This window comes from Nicotiana attenuata, chromosome 12 (assembly GCF_001879085.1).
Source record: "Nicotiana attenuata strain UT chromosome 12, NIATTr2, whole genome shotgun sequence".
Lineage (NCBI taxonomy): Eukaryota > Viridiplantae > Streptophyta > Magnoliopsida > Solanales > Solanaceae > Nicotiana > Nicotiana attenuata.
The window spans coordinates 52,114,066-52,137,117 of NC_032000.1; the positions used below are offsets into that span (position 1 = coordinate 52,114,066).

General features: G+C 38.6%; 1 protein-coding gene across 1 annotated transcript; it reads right to left on the bottom strand.

Annotated features, from left to right (window-relative positions):
* On the bottom strand, positions 1,765-4,021 carry LOC109236277. The gene is made up of 4 exons (XM_019402476.1): positions 3,841-4,021; positions 3,195-3,388; positions 2,989-3,084; positions 1,765-2,485 (listed from the first exon to the last, which is right to left on the bottom strand). The coding sequence occupies exons 1-4, from the start codon at positions 4,014-4,016 to the stop codon at positions 1,824-1,826; spliced, it is 1,128 nt and encodes a 375-aa protein (XP_019258021.1). The 5' UTR covers positions 4,017-4,021; the 3' UTR covers positions 1,765-1,823.

Genomic DNA, 23,052 nt, shown 5'->3' on the forward strand with positions numbered 1-23,052 from the left:
TCAAAGAGAATGTTGTAAGGCCAATTCTCTATGCACTTATGAAACCAGGCGGTGTTCATGGCTAAAATGAACACAACAATGAGAACCAAAAGATGGATAAGGATTAATTGTGTGACATATGTTGTCTAGGTATACACTAAAGCTCGACGGTTCAAAGATATCAAATCTACCGATTGACCCGAGTATATCCGATATATGCTCACTACGGAAAGTTCAAAGGGAAACCTACTTATCCCGATGCAATTAGTCCTTAGTTGCGAATCACACAAAAAAATTTTTGCATGTTCATCATTCCCCATTCATGTGGGGGATTATTGGGGTTGAAGTGGTAGTGTGAATGGGAAATGAGGAAAGAAGGTGAAAAGGCAACTTTGGCTTTTGCACTTTGTCCCTCATTGGTTAAAGACAAGTATTTTGTTGGGTTTAAATATAGAAGCACTTCCTTAAGCTCTTAAAAGGAGCTAAGAGGAAGGGGCCTCGCGCCGTCGCCGTCGTCGTCGCTCGGCTTCGGCTTCGGCTTCGGCTTCGGCTTCGGCTTCGGTCAATTGATATGATTGATTGACTTAATTTTTTTGGACCAATAAAATGAAATTAATTAATTAAATATTAATATTTTATATTAATATTTTGAATGACCGTTATTTGTAACGTTAAATTAATTAATTTCCGTCTTTAATTTTCCCGCGTTAATTAAACAGCCACCAAAGAGAGGTGGCACGAATAGCCACCAAAGAGAGGCTGCATTTCACGAATAGCCACCTGCAGTGTGAACAGCCACTTTCACACCTTTCAATCCAAAATTCGTTGGCTATAAATAAGCAACCTCCTTCAGAATTTTTCATCCTGAAATCTTCTGCTTCATCTTCTTCTTTCTGCATCATTACTTTCAAAACAAAGTAAGTCAAGGTCGTGTGATTTTCACCATTATTTTGAGTTCGCTGATAACTTAGTGGTTTGAAGTGCCGCTACCGCTAAGTTGGAAGTTCCGTTCTATCCTGGGAAGAATTTATCCGTTAACCTTGGGCAACAGTGAAGGGATAAGATTCTTTAAGGACACACAAGGAATTTGTGGGCTCGGAGCATAATTCTGCCATTTCTGTTCATTTACTTTTTTCTCTTTTTTTTAGTCACTTAAAAATTTCATATTGTATAACATCCCCTTCGTTACCTCAACCTCTTTTTCAGCATTGTAATATTTTTTTTTCGAGCTTCATTTAGTACTCTCTGGACTCTCCAGTGCCTTTCTTTTGAATTATAACCTTACCCTCTTTTTGCATTCGTAAACAAATGGTTAATCAAGTACATCTCAACATCAAATTAGTCTATTCAAGTCCATATCTTTCCATTACTAAATAAAACATTCAAATGATTCATCAGACTTAAATTATTTTTACACTAAACGTTAACCAAACACAGCTCTCTTATTTTATCCAAGTTTAAAAATGGCTAGACTTTGCAAAAGGAACATAAGCAAAGTTAACTGTAAAGTAATGGAATGGTAGTACATGAAAAATTATACAGTACTAGGAAAACGCAGTTCAATATTACTACAGCGACTAATAGATAGATAGATTTCATGTTGGAAGAACAAATAGTTGAGCAATCTTTTAGCTTAGTTTTGTAAGTTTAGGTTACTTACAGAGGAGACATATAAAGCTACTTTAGTATGTCAATATACAGTTCTTATTGGCAGCAGTTAATTACTGTAATATCCACAGAAAGCTTCTCCTACTCAGGACCTAAGTGTGATTAAACAGAAAGTCATCAAGGGAAATAAATACTAAGTCATGCACACCATATAAACCTCGAGATCCTGCTTATGATCATACATTTCCAAGTGCCCCTATTAACTTGGTGAATATGTCTTTCACAGGGACGCATGTAACATAAGGCAGAGTCATGTCATCTTTTACAGCATTCTTGTCACCTGCATCATGGTTGCACTTTTGTCCATCGCCACGAAAGAATGTTGTTGGTCCGTTGTTTGACATGTTCGGCTTCTTAGATGCAGAAGAGGTTGTGTAACAGACAGGAGTTCTCTTTGAAGTTCTCCAAACAAGTTGAGGCATTCTTCTCTTGTTTTTCAGCTGATCCGAGCTCCCTTTCTTAACAAGAATTATTTCAGAACTATCATCTAATACTTCTATGTTGATGGGGTGCCCTACAATTGCCTTTCCGTTTAATCTACTCATTAAAGAAACAAGAGGAGTATGCTCTCCTCTATAGGTGCCTTGAACTGTCATATCCACATCTATTAATGTCTTCCGCGTGCACGTGGTGAACTTTGAACTAAGGCTTTGGCTGCTGGCTTCCTCTGAGAGACAGTTTCCTGGACTAGGCCGAGATTTGTGATTGACACCCCTTGATTCAATACCAGTTTCATTAGTTGAAACAACTAATCTGCTCCTACAATGTTGAATATGCATTTTCCTTTTGTTGACTGCTGGACGACTGATCATCTTTTTTGGTCGCAATGTATAGTAACCTGAATTTTCACAATAGATCAAAACAAATAGTATCCAATCAATAGCTTGGTCTTGAAACTATTCTATAACTATTGAAGTGCTCTTCCAATCATTCAGAAGGAAAGGAAAGATGTCTCCAATATGTGATTTACTCCAATGATTGTTAAACACAAATCATATGATTATTCTTAGATGTAAAATTTTCTAGAATTGAAGTCACCTGTAATGGCATTTCAGTGCCATCACCGATGTAATTATAACTCAAGCAAATTTAGCTATTTCGGAACTGGTGGGCATTATTATTATTGAGTAGAAATATATTATGTTAAATATATGAGAAAGACAAGAAGTTAGATTACCATTAGAAGGATTATACAGATACATGTACACAGCTCCATAAGACCGATTGATTATACAGGTCGAGCTAGAGATGAATCTAATTAAGTAAAGACAGATACAGCATCCTCAAAGATGATGTTTCAAAACCATAAACAAAGAAGCAGAGGAGAGGATAAACATTAACCTGCAGATGCAGTTGTCTCACTCTTTGATGATTGAGAATGAACTGATTGCTCCAAAAATGGTCTGTTTCTCTTGGCTCTCTCAACACTTTGACCATCTTTGAATCCAGAAAAAAGTAGTGTAAGAGGTCAAATAACTGAAATTTTACCAATTACTAGTAACAAGGAATTGGCAGTCTAGCTAGTATATATACAAAGTCCCATATACCTGGCATTTTCAGTTTCTCCTGTTGTTGCTTCTCAAGTTGAAGAGCATGAAGAATTGCATCTTCTCGAAGTGCATACTTGAGTTTTTTATTAAACGTAAAAACCTTGGATGATTCGGCCTTTTTGATACAATCATCAAACTCACCACATCGAAATGCCTTTACGCGACTGGACTTCTCCAAGTTGTACCAGTACCTGGTAGTAATGTAATTTGTTACACACTAACATGATTTGCTGATCCTAAATCAACAAAATATTACTATTAAAGAAAAAAGAACAACAACAAATATGGCATAGTTATTATCCTTTTCTCTGTCCAATTTACAAAAAACATCAACACAAGAGAAGTTTCTATGATTAGGACACAAAGGCCAAAATTCCATTTCATAACATTCTAGCTTATTGTCTAAGAAGCAAAACAAAATAACATTTTACCCTCATTTCTCGAGCATAAAAACATTCAGGAAATGGTAAAACGAGATATTATGCTCTCTTTATTCTTATATTTTTTTAGCAAGCTGTTCATGTTAAAACTTAATGTTTTTCTAATTTTTACCAAGTAAAAACAAAGGGGTACTCAAGAATTTCATATTCCAGCTTCTAACAACACAGAAAGCACACAAAAAAAATAAGGAGATAAGACATACACAGAAGCATTATCTCGACCAAGAAGCTTGATGGGAAATCTTGAACTGAAACTATTAGGAGAAAAAATCCTAGTAGTTGAGATTTCCATTTTACACAGTATTTTCCCTGGCCACCATGTTCCATTTTTCCTCTGCACCCAAACTATACTTCCTGCGCTGCAGGTTTTTTTTCCCATTTTTCTCTTCTGAAAACCACAAAAAGCACAAGATTTCATAAGTTTATCTGCTAGCTTGGTATTAGTACTACTACTACTACATCGTTATCATAAAGAAAGTTGCAGCGCCAAGAATAAAGCATGGCGCTCTGCTACCTGTATTTTTCTTTTTTGAATGTACGATAAACGTACCGTTGCCTCTCTTTTTTGGTTTGTCTTTTTCTAAGATGATGGAGGGAAACTATTGTGTGATACTGTATCACGAGTATCAAGTTTTGTATTCTAAAAAATGTACTACATCACTTTAAATTTTGACTGATTGGAATCTCTCTTTTAAAAGACACAATTGGAACTCGTCCGGGCTCGCTCTGAAGCGCAGCACTCGTAAAATGCCCCTAGGCTTATGTGTAGGGCTTAGTTCCGTAAGACTTACGTCTTGGCCGTGGGGGCTTACGCCCTGAATAGGCCCAACGCCCAGCGTACTGGGCTCGCCTAATAGAACTTGGGATACTTACACAAATGTCCCAAATAAATCTCAACTTACTAACCTCTAGCCATTAGTCATAAACTTACTAAAACTAGCCAACAAAAATTGAAAAACCAAATAATAGGGTTCTTTCTCTCAAAGAATTATATGCAAAAATCACCTTCCATATTTTTAAGCGTGACTAGCAACACTAGATACAAGACGGAAAGGAAATTTCATGGATGAGATAGCAAATAAGGTGATGAAATACAAAAATATATACAATATTTCAAAAATCTAAACAAAAAAGGAACTTTTTCAATGGGTATAGTTAAAATTCATTGAAAATATATAGATAAGTCAATATACAAAATTTGAGGAAGATTGGAGGTGATTTGGACTGGTTTAGTATCAAAATTCGTAATTAAATCCTGTTCTTCTGCGACAGATGTGTCATACATGTATCACGCATGTATCTCACACACAAGTATACATGGATATACATGTGATAGATAATTGATACAAAATATGATACATTTGTGATACACAAATGATACACAGTGTGATACACATATCATTTTTTTCATGTTCAGTTTTTACTTCGAATTTTCAATTCAAACCACCTCAAAACTTCACCAAATCATCCCAAAACTGAGATTCAAGCTCCTTAAGTTGTGCCTAATCTATTCTAATAGCACTCATTCAAAACAAATCAAAAAATTGATATTTTTTTGCTACAAATAGCTAATTGGCTAATTTGGCTAATATTAGTAATATTTTATCACTTGACCAATTTTTGTAATGAGCTACTTATAAATGGACATAGCTGGTAATTTTCATTTATGCAATTGTGTGTAACTAACCTCGTAAATCCTCAAATTTTCTTAATAAATTGTTGACTATTCAAAATTACCTTTTTCTTAATCATAAATAATTAAGTTGAGAGTATTTTATGTCATAATTAAAATAAAAATTATTGCATGTTATCCACTAAGACTGCTATGATAGTAGATTTTAAATAAATCTTTCATTTAACAGTATTTATATTAACTTTTGTCATGTCTTTATTATAGTAGTCCATAATTTTTTTATAATTATTTTCCTAAATATTATTTTTTTCACGTTTACGAGATACAATACTAATTAATTTACTAGCTCAGTATTAGCTAGTAACTATTTACAAATAATTAGTTCATGATATAGTATGGTGAATTATGTGTCACTTTATTAACTTGATGAACTTAAAAATAAATGATGCTAGAGAATCATATTTAAATTGTGAATTATATTTTTATATAAATTCTTTTTCAAATAGAAAGCATATTAAATAAAAGGAGTATTTATAATATCGAAATTCTTTCAATATTTATTACTCCTTAAGAGATACATATAATATTTCGCATCGAATACATTACTTTTGATGTATGAATTGTAACGATGTTGCAGCTAATTTGCATTATGATGTATGTCACACTTTTTGTATTATTCATAGTTGAATTATAATTTATAAATATTTTAAATAGATTATTTATTATAATTTTGTGATTTTAATGTAATTTTTATAATTATTTTTTCTTTTATAATATCTTAAAATTCTTGAAATTAGTAAAATTTAAAGATCCGTGGGACTTACNAAGTTGAGAATTTTGAAAACAAACCAAAGTACAACCTGGACGAGACAGAAATTGTTAACCTGGAAGATGCAGAAAATGTCAAGGAAATACGGATCAGTGTTCACTTATCGTTATCAGAAAAGAAGGAATACACAGAGTTTCTAAGAGAATATGAGGACATATTTGCCTGGTCATAGGACGACATGACGGGCCTGAGCACGTCTATTGTGGCTCACAAACTACCAACCGATCCAACATGTCCACCGGTAAAGCAAAAGCTCAGAAAGTTCAAACCTGATATGAGTCTGAAGATCAAGGAAGAAGTCACTAAGTAGGTCAAAGCTAAAGTTCTCAGGGTTGTTGAATATCTAACATGGTTAGCCAATATCGTGCCAGTACGAAAGAAGGACGGGAAGGTTAAACTCTGTGTCGACTATCGGGATCTCAACCGGGCCAGTCCGAAAGACGACTTTCCTTTACCAAATATACACATCCAGATCGACAACTGCGCCAAGCATGAGCTGCAATCATTTGTGGATTGTTTCACCGGTTACCACTAGATTTGGATGGATGAAGAAGATGCTGAGAAAATGGCTTTCATTATGCTGTGGGGAATGTACTGCTACAAAATGATGACGTTTGGGTTAAAAAATGCAGGGGCCGCCTACATGAGGGCTATGACTACCATCTTTCATTATATGATACACAAGGAGATTGAGGTGTACGTAGATGATGTTATCATCAAGTCCAAGAAGGCTACTGATCACATGGAAGGCTTGAGAAAAAATTTCAACAGATTGCAAAGGTACAACTTGAAACTGAATCCCGCGAAATGTGCAATAAGGGTTCCCGCTGGAAAATTACTTGGGTTTACTGTGAGCCGCCGGGGAATAGAACTGGATCCATCAAAGGTCAAAGCTATTCAAGAACTGCCACCGCCAAAGAACAAGAAGGACGTGATGAGCTCTTAGGGAGACTCAACTACATCAGCCGGTTCATAGCACAATCTACGGTCATCTGTGAGCCGATCTTCAAGATGTTGAAGAAGGATGCCGCCACCAAGTGGACCGATGAATGCCAGAAAGCTTTCAACAGAATTAAGGAATACCTATCAAAACCACCAGTTTTGGTCCCACCCGAGCCGGGTAGACCTCTACTACTCTACATCGCAGTGCAAGATGGTGCCTTCGGTTGCGTCCTAGGGCAGCATGATGAAACGGGGAGGAAAGAGCGGGCAATTTACTACCTCAGCAAGAAGTTCATCCATATGAGGCCCGGTATTCTCTTTTGGAACGCACCTGCTGTGCTCTGACTTGGGTGGCCCAGAAGTTGAGGCACTACTTCTGTGCCTACACTACATATCTCATTTCAAGGATGGATCCTTTGAAGTACATCTTCCAGAAGCCCATGCTCGCTGGCAAGCTAGCCAAGTGGCAAATCCTGTTGATTGAATTTCACATTGTCTACGTGACTCAGAAAGCAATCAAGGGACAGGCACTAGCAGATCACCTTGCTGAGAACCCCGTAGATGGAGAATATGAACCTTTGAAAACAAATTTTCCCGATGATGCAGATCTTCGATTCTTGAGCAATTATACAAGACATAAACTTTGTCCAATGGATAAGATTGAATATGCAGATCTATCTTCAAATATTGACATTTTGCAAAATAGAATCTTTTGCACAATTGAACAATAATATACAAGCATATCTTTAATCGAATTAAACAAATTGTTTATTATAAATGGTGCATTAAAGTTTTTAAAAGAATTTGATCAAATTAAAATTTCTAGGCTTATTATTGGTAACCTTAGAAATTCTATATGGATGTTATAGAGTGTTAAATTTACAAAGAGTGTATTTCTATAAAGATGAATGTTGTTATTATAGGTAAAAAGCTATTATAGAGATGTAAATATAACATAAAAAATCGATTCCGAAAAAAATACTTATGGCTTTTATAGTGAATGAATGTACATAGAGATATTAGAAAAGTCTGACCGTAATACATATTTTTTTTTTACACTTTTACAGTCTTCATATAGGATTTATGTATATCATCAATTTAATGAATTTCTGCGGTGTAATTTTATCTACTATAGCAGGTTTTTACTTATTTTTAGCTTACTATTATATTACATACAATTACCTACTGCTGCAGATAATTTCAAATTGATGGTGAAAAAAATTGTATATTATCAGAAGTTAAACTCCTCTATAATAGAAGAAAAACTTTTCCCATTTGGCGATCAAAGAAAACTACAAAAATTTGAACAAACAAGTGAAACAATGGTTTGAGTTTTAGTGATTGAGGGTGCGTTTGGTATGAAGTTTTCCTACAAAATATTTTCCATGGAAAATATTTTCCCGGAAAAGGAGTGCTTATATCACTTAGTTTCCTTTATTTGGTTGGTGAGTGAAAAAATTTTCCGGAAAATATTTTTCAGTGTTTGGTTAGAGAATATAAAATATGTATAGGAAAATAATTTCTTATGCTACTCTCTGATGTCGCCCAAATTCACGCCACTAATTGGGATTGTGAAGCGGCCGATGCAATTATAATTACCCAACGTGAGTCGGGGTCGATTCACGGAGAGCTTATATTAGATTAGGTATATATCTAGACTAAGTGTATGACGTGCCCAAAATGCACTTCCACATGTTTGGTTGTTTCTTTCTACTTCTAATTTTTATGCTAAGGTTTATAAATGAAAAGCTAGAGAACGATATTTTTGGTGTTGTTATTGTTTCAAGTTTATAAAAGATCTAGGGTCGTGACTTCCACCAAGGTGGTTACTTAACGGATTGTGGGCTTTAGGCAAGTTTGATTGCTCGGGGTGTAATATAGCAATCGCACGCAATTACCCACTCGATGTCTCTCGGTAGTTAGTGTCACGACCCAAACCGATGGGCCATGACGAGAGCCCGAGTCCTACCTGTCGAACACCCTTAAGCATGCGTCTAAGATATAAACATGAATAACATCTATTGAACCACAAGAATAGCATACGTGAGGAAACCTGTCCAAAAGACATATACACATACACGTGCGAAATACGCCGACAAGGCTGATATAGACAACTACATATCCAAAACTGGAAGCCGACAAGGCCACGCACTACCCAACTATACATGACTGTCTGCGGACTTCTAACAGAATATACAACTGTACAAGGACGGGACTGGGCCCCGTCATACCCATATATGTATACAAACATATCGTACCAAAATCCAAAGCAGCTCCGGATCAAATGGAGCATACCCACTCTTGCTGATCAAGGATCCTAAGAAGGAGGACCGTCAGCTTGTCTACCTGTACCAGCAGGCATGAAATGCAGGCCCCGGGAATAGGGCATCAGTACGAATAATGTACTTAGTATGTAAGGCATGAAAATCCGTACATAAATGACATAGATAAAACATGGAATAATGAATTCCGCATGTAAGTCTAAATAGCATTGTAAATCCTGAAACATTTATAATGTCGTGCACGTGTGTATAAATGTCATGTCATGCATAGGTATAGGTGTTCGTAACATCATCAAGCCTCTGATGACATCCCATCATATCATCTCGTCCAGTGTAGGCAAAATCATCAATATATACCAGCTGATCAGGTGGTGGTGCGTATATAATGTCGTAACCTTTTTCCCATATTCCATATACATATAATATAAGCGTATATAACGCCATCTGGTCATGGGTCAATGTACATGTATAAGTGAATGAAATGCAAAAGAAATACGTTAATAAGATTTTCTCGGAACGTTATAAGATTATTATACCTTTCGGATAACTTTATCAACTACGTATTTTTTCTGAGACCCATGAACAGATGATATAATGATAATTCACATGGGAGATCAAGAACATAGGCATCCTTAGTAATTCTATGAATAGAGTTGTTTATGAAAGTTGTGCATTTTCTCGTTACGTTTGTATCATACAGATCATGCCAAAAAGAAATAATGGATAGCCTTAACATACCTGAACCGATTCTCTTGACAATCCCTCTAACACACGTTAATTGCGACAAAACACGTGACGACAAGATCGGAGTAGGAAAAAATCCGTATGATATTCTTGAGAAAAATTACACCGTACTCCCTTATAATTGCAAAATCTCACGTTTTGAATTGTCAAAAAACCTATGAAATCTTACGTCTTGAATTGTTGAAGAATCTATGGAATCTCACTTTGCTTTCATGAAGTTATCTTGCTGAAGCGTTTTTGGATATAGTACACCTTCATTTTTGAATTGGAGAATGAATCTTAGTCTTGGCGGTGTGGGCCCCACCTTTCAAGACTTGTGTCACATTTATTCCTTAAAATGTGACACCTTTCACTCTTTATTAAGAGTCATTAGATCGGAAGGGGGTGCTGCCACGTTTTGGGGTGTTAATTCATCCAAAATCTATTATTGTCTAAAGATTTTAATTAATCTCCCACTAAAAATCATTAATTACTCAATTATCCGCATAATTAAGGATTATCTCAAATTACTTAAAATATTACTCACGTAACACACTTTATGTACCCTAATATCATGGTCATAGGGTACCTTGTATGACACTAGTCTATAAACACCGGGTATTATGGCTCGGATCGTATTATATCCCAAATTGACCACCTTCAACGAAACTCATTTTCTTTGATTCGTTTACCCTTTAACCTTAACAGCACTTATTTATCGCTTGTTATAAATGGGATAGATGCTTATAACCTCAAGATAATCTCATCCCCGAGTCTACATCGATTATCTGAAAACGGAACTTTAACGTACGAAAACGCGAGATGTGACATCCTCCCCCCCCCCCTAGAAACATTCGTCCTCGAATGTTTAACTTCTCGGGATCCATATAAATTTTGGCAGGGTCGCCTTTGTAATAGTACTACTGTCAACCCTTTTTGTATAATACTCAATAATTCAATGCCACATAGGACCACAATCATCAATAATGACAATGGCCTCACACGACCAATGACAATAACTAATACAAGAATCCATACACGTACCTTAAGGCTGTGATGCCTCAGTCAAATCCTTCTCTGGAAGAGGAAATAAGTGAGGATGCCTAGACTTCATGTCTTCTTCGACTTCCCAAGTCATTTCTTCTACATTATTGTTTCTCCAAAGTACTTTCATAGAACCTATGTCTTGTGTCCTCAATCTACGAACATGTCTGTCTAATGTAGCAATGGGAGTTTCCTCATATGATAGCTGCTCTGTGACCTGAATATCGTCAACTCACGACCCTAGAAGGATCTCCGAGACATTTACGAAACATAGACACATGAAAGACTGGATGTTCAGACTCCAAGTCAGAAGGCAAGTCTAACACATATGCTACCTGGCCTACCTTGCGTATGATTTTATATGGTCCAATATACCGAGGGCTATGTTTTCCTTTCTTACCGAATCTCATACCGCCTTTCATCGGTGATACCTTTAGGAATACCCAATCTTCACCCTGAAACTCCAAGTCTCATCGTCGATTATCCGCATAAGACTTATGACGGCTTTAAACTACTAATAGCCTTTCCTGTATAAGATTAATCTCGATTGCCTGTTGTACCAATTCTGGTCCTACTAACTTAGTTTCCCCAACATTGAACCATCCTATAGGCGACCTACACTTTCGTCCGTAAAGAGCTTCGTATGGAGCCATCTGAATACTAGAATGATAGCTATCATTATATGCGAACTCAATAAGCGGCAGTTGATCATCCCAACTACCCTTGAAATCTATCACACAAGACCGTAACATATCCTCCAGTGTCTGAATAGTACGCCCAGCGTGTCCGTTTGTCTAGGGATGGAATGTTGTACTAAGACTTACCTGAGTCCCCAATCCTTTTTGGAAGGACCTCCCGAAATTAGCTGTAAACTGGGCTACTCTATCCGAGATAATAGATATAGGGACACCATGAATTCTTAATATCTCCTTAATGCAAAGCCTTGCATAATCCTCTACGGAATATGTAGTCCTAACAGGCAGAAAATGGGCTGGTTTTGTAAATCTATCAACAATCACCCATAGATTTGAACTTACGTTGGGTACAAGGTAAACCTATGATGAAATCCATATTGATTACTTCCCACTTCCAAGTTGAAATTTCTATAGCCTACAATAATCCACCGGGTTTTTTATGCTCAATCTTAACCTGTTGACAGTTAGGGTCACTAAGCAACAAACTTCGCTATGTCCTTTTTCATTCCATTCCACTAATATACTTCCCTGATATCATGATACATCTTTGTTGCTCCTGGATGGATAGAATAACGAGAATAGTGAGTTTCTCCCATAACCTGCCGGTGCAGCCCTACAACATTAGGGACACATAATCGTCTTCGATATCTGAGGACCCCATCTTCTGTAATCTCAAACGGTGTCTTCTCCTTCTGAGGGGTTGTATCCCTATAATGAACTAACACAGGATCCTCGTACTAGCGTTCCTTTGCTTCAGTTACTAAAGAGGATGTTGTCGTATCCTGAATAGCAATTCCAATATCACCTGAGTCCAGTAACCGAACTCCAAGACTAGCTAGCTGATGAATCTCATGGGCTATTTCCCTCTTCTCTGAGCTGTAAATATGACAGGCTACCCATAGATCTACGGCTGAGGGCATCGGCTACTACGTTCGCCTTCCCCAGATGGTATAAAATATCAACATCATTATCTTTAAATAGCTCCAACCATCTCTTTTGATGTAAATTCAATTCCTTTTGCTTGAAGATATATTGGAGGCTCTTATGATCCGTATAGATATCAACATGAATGTCATACAAGTAGTGCCTCCACATCTTTAGTGCATGAAATCACCGCGGCTAACTCGAAATCGTGGGTCGTGTAATTCTTCTCGTATTTTCTTAGTTGTCTAGAAGCATAACCTACAACCTTACCATGCTGCATCAGCACACAACCCAATCCAACACCCGAAGCGTCACAATAGATAGCATAACCATCGGTTCCCTCTGTGAGTGGTAGAACCGGTGCTGAAGATAGTTTGTACTTCAATGCCTGGAAACTCCGTACGCAAGAATCAGTCCACTGAAACTTTACTCCCTTCTGAGTCAGCTTTGTTTAAGATGCTGAAAGATAACTGCCTCAATCTTTTGTGTGTCAACTCGGATACCCTCACCCGAAATAATATGCCCAAGGAAAGCTACAGAGTTCAACCAGAATTCACATTTAGAGAATTTTGTATACAACTTCCCTTTTTGTTGAACTCTGAGCACAGTACTCAAATGATCTGCATGCTCAGTCTCTGAACGAGAATACACCAATATATCATCAATAAATACAATTACGAATAGATCTAAAAAGGGTCTGAACACACGGTTTATCAAGTCCATGAATACTGTTGGGGCATTGGTCAAATCGAACGACATAACACGATACTCAAAGTGCCCTTATCTAGTCTTGAATGTTGTCTACGGAATATCCTTTTCCTTAACCCTTACCTGATGGTACCCGAACCTCAAGTCTATCTTTGAGAAACACTTGGCACCTTGCAACTGATCAAATAAATCTTCAATCCTCGGGAGCAAGTACTTATTCTTGATCTTCACCTTATTCAATTGTCTATAGTCAATACATATCCTTAAGGAACCATCTTTCTTCCTCACAAATAACACAGGTGCTCCCCACTATGACGTACTAGGTCTGATAAAACCTTTTTCAAGCAAGTACTTTAGTTGTTCCTTCAATTCTTTCAGCTCTGTGGGTGCCATTCTATAGGGAGAAATAGATATTGGTTGAGTATTTGGTAGTAGGTCAATAGCAAACTCAATTTCTCGCTCTGGCAGAAGACCCGGAAGCTCATCGGGAAAAACATAGGGAAACTCATTAACCACAGGGATGAACTGAATGGTTGGTGACTCTACTTTCATATCCTGAACCCGAACTAAGTGATAAATATAGCACTTTCTAATCATCTTCCTTGCCTTGAGATAGAAATAAATCTCCCTCTCGGCAATGCCGTATTACCTTTCCATTCCAAAAAAGGCTCCCCGAGAAATTGGAATCGGACCATCTTCGATCTACAATCAACATTGGCATGACAAGAAGCCAACCAATCTATACCCATTATAACATCAAATTCTACCATATATAACTCGACTAGGTCTGCTACTGTAGATCGACTATGAACTACTATTATACAATCTCTACATACCCGCCTAGCTATCACTGGGTCCCCAACAGGTGTGGATACCTCAAAAGGTTTAACCAACTCAGGTTTTATTCCAAACTTACTAGCAACCAATGGAGTAACAAATGATAAGGTGGAACCTAGGTTAATCAGTGCATATACATCATATGAGGAGACTGATAATATACATGTAACAACATTAGGTGACGACTCCTGATCCCGTCGTCCTGCTAACGCATAAATGCGATTCGGAGGACTGATCGAGCTAGGTGCTCCGCCTCTGCCTCTACGACGACCGATTGGTGCTTGTGAACCTTTCCTAGGATGGCGTACTGATGATGACAACCAGCTACAGATCCGCTGGCTGAGCTATGCTTGCATCACCTCTCGTAGGACTGTCCCTCATAACGTGGCCCGGATAACCACAAGTATAACAAACACCAATCCCATACGGCATTGTCCGGCATGCTGCTTACCACACTGATCACATCGCGGCAAGGGCGACCTCATTTGACTTGACTCACCCCTATACTGAGAACTTGAAGCCCTGGACTTCTTGTTACATCCCGTACTTTAATAGTAGGATAAGTCGTAGTAATCCATATGAGCTTGAAGGGATTAAGACTAATCATGAGGTTATAAAGGATTTGTGACTATGTCATTCTAAGACCCCGTAAGTTTAACAACCTTGNTATATCACTGTTATATATGGTATTTTTAGTGGAATATTTTTTTAAAACAGTTTGAAAAAAAATATGATTTTATATAGTTATTAATATTACTACTTTCAATTATACACATAATATGAGAAGGTTTATGAGATTTTCTTTATTATAAAGATAGAAATTATTTTCTCACAAGAAAAGAAGGTTATGTTTTTACCATTTTAAGAATTAAGCATACAAAAATTTTTGCTCTTTATATGAGCTTAGGAAAATTAGAAGTTGAGAAAATATATATATTTTTACATGGATGTTTTAATGAAATAATAGTGTATGTATTGATTTATATGGTACCACATGACCATGATAGTAAAGTATATTGTAGTATGATGTATAAAGTGTATTAAAAACAAGTAGAATTTTAAGTAATTTGAGATAATTCGTAATTATGTGGGTAATTGGTTAATTATCGGGTAATGGGATATTACCTAATTAACTAATTGGTTATGGGATAAGATTAAAACCCCTCCCTACCCCCACGTTGCAGCAAGCCACTACCCAAAACAAATGACTCATTAGTCATGTTGGGTTAGGTGGAAACCAATTAAAAGAAAAGCCTTGAAATTCAAAGAGGCTACATATCTTTTAACAATTAAAAAGATAAATATCTTCAACATTGGAAAGAATTTGCAAAGGCTCTAATAAGACCATCTGAAGCTAATGTAAAAGGCAACCTGAAGCCAACATTGAAGGCAATCTGAAGCTAACGTACAAGGGTACGTATCTTTAATAATTCAAACAGAGATTTCATAGTATCATAAGAAACGTGAGATTTCGCAATTTTAAGGGAGTATGGTGTAAACCTTCTCAAGAATATCACACGGATTTTTCCTTACTCTAGGTATGTTAAGGCTATCCCTTCTTTCCTTTTTGGCATGATCCAAGTAACGATACATAAACGTAATAATATTTCATAAGTGTTTCTACTCTTAGCAGTTAAAGTGTCTACGTTATTCATTTCTGTAAAATGATATTCACGCATGTCTAAGTATATTTCTAGTCCCTATTGAGGCATATGATAAAAATGCTAATGTTTATAATATAGTGACACATGCATCTTCATTTACCACTGAGCTACGGCTGGTCGGGCAGTCATGCATTTACCATCGCGCTATGGCCGGTTAGGCATTTACACATTTAGCACCGAGCTACGGCCGGTCGGGCAGTCATGCATTTACCACCACGCTACCGCCGGTCGAGCAGTTACCACTGATCAGTTGGGCAATTATCGCCACGAGAATGATGTAATCAGAACTACTATTTTGTAGTTTTATTTATGTATAGGAGATGGGTTTTATTCTAAATATTACGGCCCTCAGCCGCAAGTCAGAAGTCATAAGTTGACTCTTGTCTCTCCCCGAGATATTATCTTATTATTATTCCGTTTCATTTCTGCCTTACATACTCGGTACATTCTTCGTACTAACGTCCATTTTCCTGGGGTGTTGTGTTTCATGCCACGCAGGTGTAGATAGGCGAGGTGAGGACCATCCACTGTAGGCTGCCTCTAGATATCAGCTTTTGGTTGGTGAGCTCCACATCTTCCTAGAGTATTGCCGAGTCACATTCTATATATGTTACTTTGTTTTATGAGGATGTCGGGGACCCTGTCCCGACTTATATATTAAGGTCATATTTTCTTAGAGGTTTTGCAGACAGTGTCTTGTGTATAGTTTTAGGTATGACATGTCAACGGCCTGGTCGGCCCCTATGTATCTATATAAATATTTTTTTTGAATTAGTTATGTGAGTTGAGTCCTAATATTGTCAGTTACATATATAGATATGGCCTATCATGGCCCGTGATGAGTCTTATAGTAAAAAAAGGATAAGGTACGTGGCGCTCGGTTGAATAGGCACCAGGTGCCAGTCGTTGCCCTCTGATTTGGGTCGTGACACTTATGACCAGGCCCTGAATATGTGGAACGATCAAATCTCTTACCCGCAAACTGAGAGGGTGCGCTAGCTGATGGCTGGGTTGGATTCCTTGGGTATTGTTGTCTTTGACCACCTCAAAACTCACCAGAAGGACTCGAAGACCTCACTCTCTTATTCTGGGCCCTATCATGCTCGCGATCATCCCTCTGTTTTACTTAAGCTCCTCTACACCCTGAGTGTATGCTTGACTACAAGAAATATCCATGTCTGACTAAAGTGAGATCGACATACAATCATTAAGAAAGTGCGGCTCTAACCCCATCACGAACCGGTGAACCCGATCATCCATCTTAGATACAATAGTGGGAGCATACCTAGCCAACAAATCAAAGTGAATACTGTACTCCCAAACACTCAGGTTACCTTGCCGAAGGGTCAAGAACCTATCAATGCTAGCCCGTCTAAACTCTAGTGGCAGATAATGACAAAGAAAAGCATCTGTAAACCCCTGCCATACTGTTGGAGGGGCGTCCTCACCTCTGGACAATTCCCAAGACTTGTACCAATTAACTGTAATGTCTTGGAGTCTATAGGAAGCTAGCTCAACCGACTCAGTCGCAGTGGCCTTCATTACCCTCAAAGTCCTCTGCATTCTTTCGATAAATACCCGAGGTTCCTCGTTTGGATCTTCTCCAGTGAATACCGAAGGGTCCAGATTAATGAAATCACAAACCCTTGCACTGACGGACCTATCTGCATGGCCAATAACTACCTCCTGACGTCAAGCCTGTGCGGCTACTAATCAAGTTAATAGTTGAATAGCATCTCTCATCTCCGGATCCGGTGCATCTGGCTGAGGAGCTGAACGTACAGGGGCGGGTGTTGGAACTGGTGCCCCTCGGAGCTCTTCTGGAGAGGGCAGGGTATGTGAAGTCTGAGATGGAATCTCACTATGAGACTCTCCCCGAGCCTTGGTAACTCATGGCGCTCGGCTAGTAGTCTCACCAGCCACGGGCTTGCCCTTTTGGGCGGCTATAGTCTTTGGAGGTATCGCTAAAAATATAACATATCGTTAGGAACATGAATCTTATATCGCATGATCTAAGCTAAGAAGAGAGGAAAACATCCTATATGTCTTGTAGCCTCCTGTCTATAAGTGTGGTGCACAACACACCCATTTCTTGATCCTCTGGAGCATTAAGAATTTGATTGTAGCCGGAATACCCATCGAGGAACCAGTAGAAAGCACGGCCGGCCAACCTATCAAGAATTTGATCATGGAAGGGAAGTGGGGAATGATCTTTCCTTGTGACTTTATTGACCTTGCGTTAGTCCATACACACTCTCCACCCGGTCACCATTCTTGTAGGAATCAACTCGTTCTTGTCATTGGTAACCACAGTCATGCCCCCTTTCTTTGGGACACATTGCACCGGAGAAGTCCATGAACTATCAGAAATGGGGTAAACAACCCCGGCATCCAACCACTTTATGATCTCCTTTTTGACCACCTCTTGAATTGTTTCATTTAGCCTCCTTTGATATTCAACGGAGGGTTTGGCACCCTCCTCCAAAATAATCTTATGCATGCAAAAGGCGATGCCCCGAATATCTTCCAATGTCCATCCTATAGCTTTCTTCCTCTTTTGTAGCACCGCCAATATGGAGTGTACCCGCACGTTAGTCAAACAAGAGGAAAGAATAACCGGCAAAGTAGAACAAGGGCCAAGAAATTCATACCTGAGATGTGGAGGCAATGGCTTTAACTCCAAGGTTAGAGGCTCCTCGATTGAGGGCTTTGTTGGAGGAGTTTTCTAATTTTCAAGATCCAAGGATAACTTGCAGGATTCATAAGTGTACAACCCTATTTCTTGAAAAGCATTCACACATTCCACATAGCCATCCTTCTCCTCATCATCATCAAGGTTGAGCAAAATGGCCTCCAAAGTATCCTTGATATTAATTGTGGCTCTAGCATCATCAATAATCACATCGGTCACCAAGTCCACGAACGACCAAACTTCATTGCTATTTGGTTGCCTCATAGATTTGCACACATGGAAGACCATATTTTCATCACACATCGGAAAGGTGAGCTCACCGGCTTCCACATCAACAAGAGCCTTCCCGTAGCAAGGAAAGGTCTACCCAAAATAATAGGCACCTCATAGTCCAATTCACAATCAAGAATCACAAAGTCCGCCGGGAGGATGAACTTATCGACACAAGCCAACACATCAATAATACCCAATCGTCTCCACATAGTACGATCCGTCATTTGTAACCTCATAGATGTGGGTCTTGGTTGCCCAATTCCCAAAGTTTTGAATACCTAATAGGTCATCAAGTTGATACTCGCCCCAAGATCACAAAGAGCTTTGGCAAAGTCGGCGCTTCCAATTGTACAAGGGATTGTTAAAGCGCCCGGATCTTCCAATTTAGGAACCGAGTGCACAATTGCATTCACTTGATGTGTCATCTTTATAGTGTCACAATTCACGACCTCTTCTTTGTCACCAAATCCTTCATGAACTTTGCATAACCCGGCATTTGCTCCAAGGCCTCAACCAATGGTACATTAATAGACAAACTCTTCATCATGTCAATAAACTTTTTGAATTGGTTCTTGCTACTTTTCTTGGCAAGCCTTTGGGGGTATGGAGGAGGAGGCCTTGGCATTGGTGCCTTAGCCTTTGGCACTACCGGTTCCGGTATGTCAACAATATGCTTCCTATATGGGTTCTCTTCTTCTTGAGTCTACTCCACATTGTTTACAATATCAATTCTCACCTCATCATTTGCTTGCACTTTATTTCTTGGAATCTCATCTTCTTGTACCAATTGCTCATCATCCACAATTTTTTTTTTGCGTTGAGGTGGTTGCATCTCCACCTTTCCGCTCCTTGTACTCACGGCCATAGCATATCCCGTGCTATTCCCACCCTTCGAGTTCACCACCGTATCACTTGGTAGTGCCCCTTTAGGACGAGTGTTCAAAGCTTGCGAGATTTTGCCCAATTGAACTTCCAAATTACGAATTGAAGTGTTGTGAGAAGCTAATTGAGAATCAAAGTCGACATTCTTCTCCATCATTTGTTTAAACATGTTCCCAATTCATCCCATCTCATTATTGGAAGAGCTTGGACCTTGAAAAGGATAAGGAGGCGGGTTGCTCGGTTGTTGAAACATCGGGGGCCTTTGAAAACTCAACCCCCGCTTGTTGTTGTTGTTGTTCCACCCTCCTTGGTTGTTGCCTCCCCAATAGCCTTGATTATTGCCACTCCAATTGCCTTGGTTATTTTGACCATTCCAATTTCCTTGATTGCTTTGATTGCTCTAATTCCCTTGGTTGTTTTGATTGTTCTAACTACCTTGATTGCTTGATTTCCTTGTGGTCGCCATTGTTGTTGATTTGGGCCTTGATTGTTATTTCTTTGCCCTTGGAAGTTGTTCACATATTGTACTTCTTCCTATTGTTCATTGTATTGTCCATCTTGATCAAATCCACTATCATCTTGCACATAATTTTCAACATGGTTTAGCACTTGCGAACCCTTTTTCCTTCTCTTGTTTACCATCATATTAACTCCCTCCATTACATTTACTTGCTTGGGACCTTTCACTTGTTGAAGTTGAGCTTTGGCTAGTTGATTCATTGTGGTGGTCAACTCGGCAATTTCTTGCCCATGATCATGTAATTCTTTATGCAAGTGAGTCACAATTGGATCACCTTGAGGAACGTTTTCTCTACTTTTCCATGCCGATGAAGTATCCGCCATTTCATCTAAGATCTCACAAGCTTCCACATATGGTGTTGTCATGAAATTTGCACCGCCAAGTTGGTTGACCACGCATTGATTGGTAGTGATGATCCCCCTATTGAAAGTTTGTTGAATCAGCCTCCGTCATGTCATTATTGGGGCACTCTTTAACCATTGTTCGGTATCTCTCCTATATCTCATGCAAAGGCTCGTCGGGTTCTTGTTTGAAAGCTAGAATCTCATCCCTAACAGTTTCCATATGTCCGGGAGAAAAGAACTTGGAAATGAATTTCTCGGCCAATTCGTCCAATGTATAGATAGAATGACTTGTCAACCTCTCTAACCAAACCAAGGACTTCCCCCATAGAAAGAAAGGGAATAGCCTCAAACGTAAAGTATCCTTGGAGATGTTTGTCTGTTTACTCCCCCAGCATGTGTCAACAAACCCTTTCAAGTGCTTGTATGCATTTTGAATCGGAGCCCTGGTGAAGAATCCTTGTTGTTCCAACAACGTAAGCATAACATTTGTGATTTGAAAATTACCCGCCCTAATACGTGGCTGGACTATGGCCCTTGCATATCCTATATTTGGCAACACCCGGTGTGTCGCCTCTCTTAGAGGAGGTGGGGGTGGAACGGGAACGATGTCTTGAGGCGGTCGGCCTCGCCTATTTGCTTGAGTTTCAAGAGGAACCTCTTCAACTTGGTCATCATCCTCGTCATCCCCCAATGGCATGTTTCCAAGAGGATCATTGTTGTTGAGAGCCATTGTATCACCTACAATTTTTTCACAAAGAGATTAGTAATCCAGAAGGAAAGGAAGACAAATCACACAAAAAACCAAATATATAGCTAAATCCGTTTTTTAGCTCCCCAGCAACGGCGCCAAAAATTGATGTCGCTCAAATTCACACCACTAATTGGGGCTGTAAAGCGGTCAATGCAATTATAATTGCCCAACGTGAGTCGGGTCGAATCCACAAAGAGCTTATATTGGATTAGGTATATATCTAGACTAAGTGCATGACGTGCCCAAAATGCACTTCCACATGTTTGGTTGTTTCTTTTTACTTCTAATTTTTATGCTAAGGTTTATAAATGAAAAGCTAAAGAACGATATTTTTGGTGTTGTTGTTTTTTCAAGTTTATAAAAGATCTAGGGTCATGACTTCCACCTAGGTGGTTACCTAACGGATTGTGGGCTTTAGGGTAAGTTTGATTGGCCAAGGTGTAATATAGAAATCACACTCAATTACCCACTCGATACCTCTCGGTAGTTAGAGTGGTTTTGGCCAATTTGGCTTTCTCAATTCCAAATGGGTAATTCACAAAACAAGTGATAGATGCTCAAGTCAGGTCTTACTATCTCTAGATTCAACGCTTTAATTGGGGCTATGAATATCTTGAGTTCATCCCAATTCCTTGTTAGCCAAGTTTTCCTAGACATAGTCTACCTTTCTCAAGTAGAGACTAAGTCAATTACGCATGGATCAATGTTTGGAACCATTAATTCTTAAATTTAATCAAGAACTAGGCTAAATATCACTCACCCAATCACAAATAAGCCCTAAATTAAACACACATTAGGTACCCACAATAGGGTTGGGTCACAACCCTAGCTATGAAATTAGCTACTCATAGAGAAAATTGAAGAAACTAAAGAAGAAAATAAGCTTAAACTCATAAAAAATGATAAAGGAAAGAAAAACCAATGTTAAAATGATAAACTATTACAAAGTTGCCCAAAGCAGTAAAGGAAAAAAGGCTATCTATTTTCTGGTGTTCAAACTTAACCTGAATTTTACAAAAAGAACTATTTATACCCAGCTGAAATTATCAGACAAAATTTCCCCTGCGGAGATTCTACGGTTGCACAACTCTGTGTGTGGTCCGCACTTTGAAGCTGGCTTGACAGGATGGACTTCTGCGGCCGCACAATTCTGGGTTGCGGCCGCACTTCTTCAGATTCCGCGGACCGCACATTTCTGAGTGCGGCTGCACTCTTGAACTAGAGCTTGACATGAGAGACTTCTGCGGACCGCACATTTCTGAGTGCGGCCGCACAATAATGGTGCGGTCAGGACTTCTTCATGGATCCAGAATCTCATCCTCTGAATCTCATCTTCTGCGGTCGCACAATAATTGTGCGGTCCGCACTTTGCAAAGGAAATCTGTCAGAGGTTTCTTCATGGTCTGCGGCCGCACTCAATATTATGCGATCCGCATTTTGCTCTTTTTGCTTTGTTTTAGTCCTTGTCAAAAATTACTCCTTTTTTTAGCTAATTTTATCTCTTTGACTCATATTCCAACACTCCTACAAGTAAGCACATTTCGTCAATTTTTGGGAATACCTTTAAGCAATTTTGAGCTAAACAAAAGTAAAAGAGTGCAAATAAGTAGTCAAAATCCCTACTTATCACTCTCCTCAACCAGCCTTTCCCAAAATCCTCATGTTTTGTAAT

Bases quoted from the DNA above. Each gene is read 5' to 3' on its own strand.
- LOC109236277 (XM_019402476.1), bottom strand. From the start codon at position 4,016: ATGGGAAAAAAAACCTGCAGCGCAGGAAGTATAGTTTGGGTGCAGAGG. The intron at 3,389-3,840 runs GTATGTCTTATC...CATTACTACCAG, and splicing joins GGTCGAGATAATGCTTCTGT to GTACTGGTACAACTTGGAGA. The intron at 2,486-2,988 runs GTTAATGTTTAT...GTGAAAATTCAG, and splicing joins TGAGACAACTGCATCTGCAG to GTTACTATACATTGCGACCA.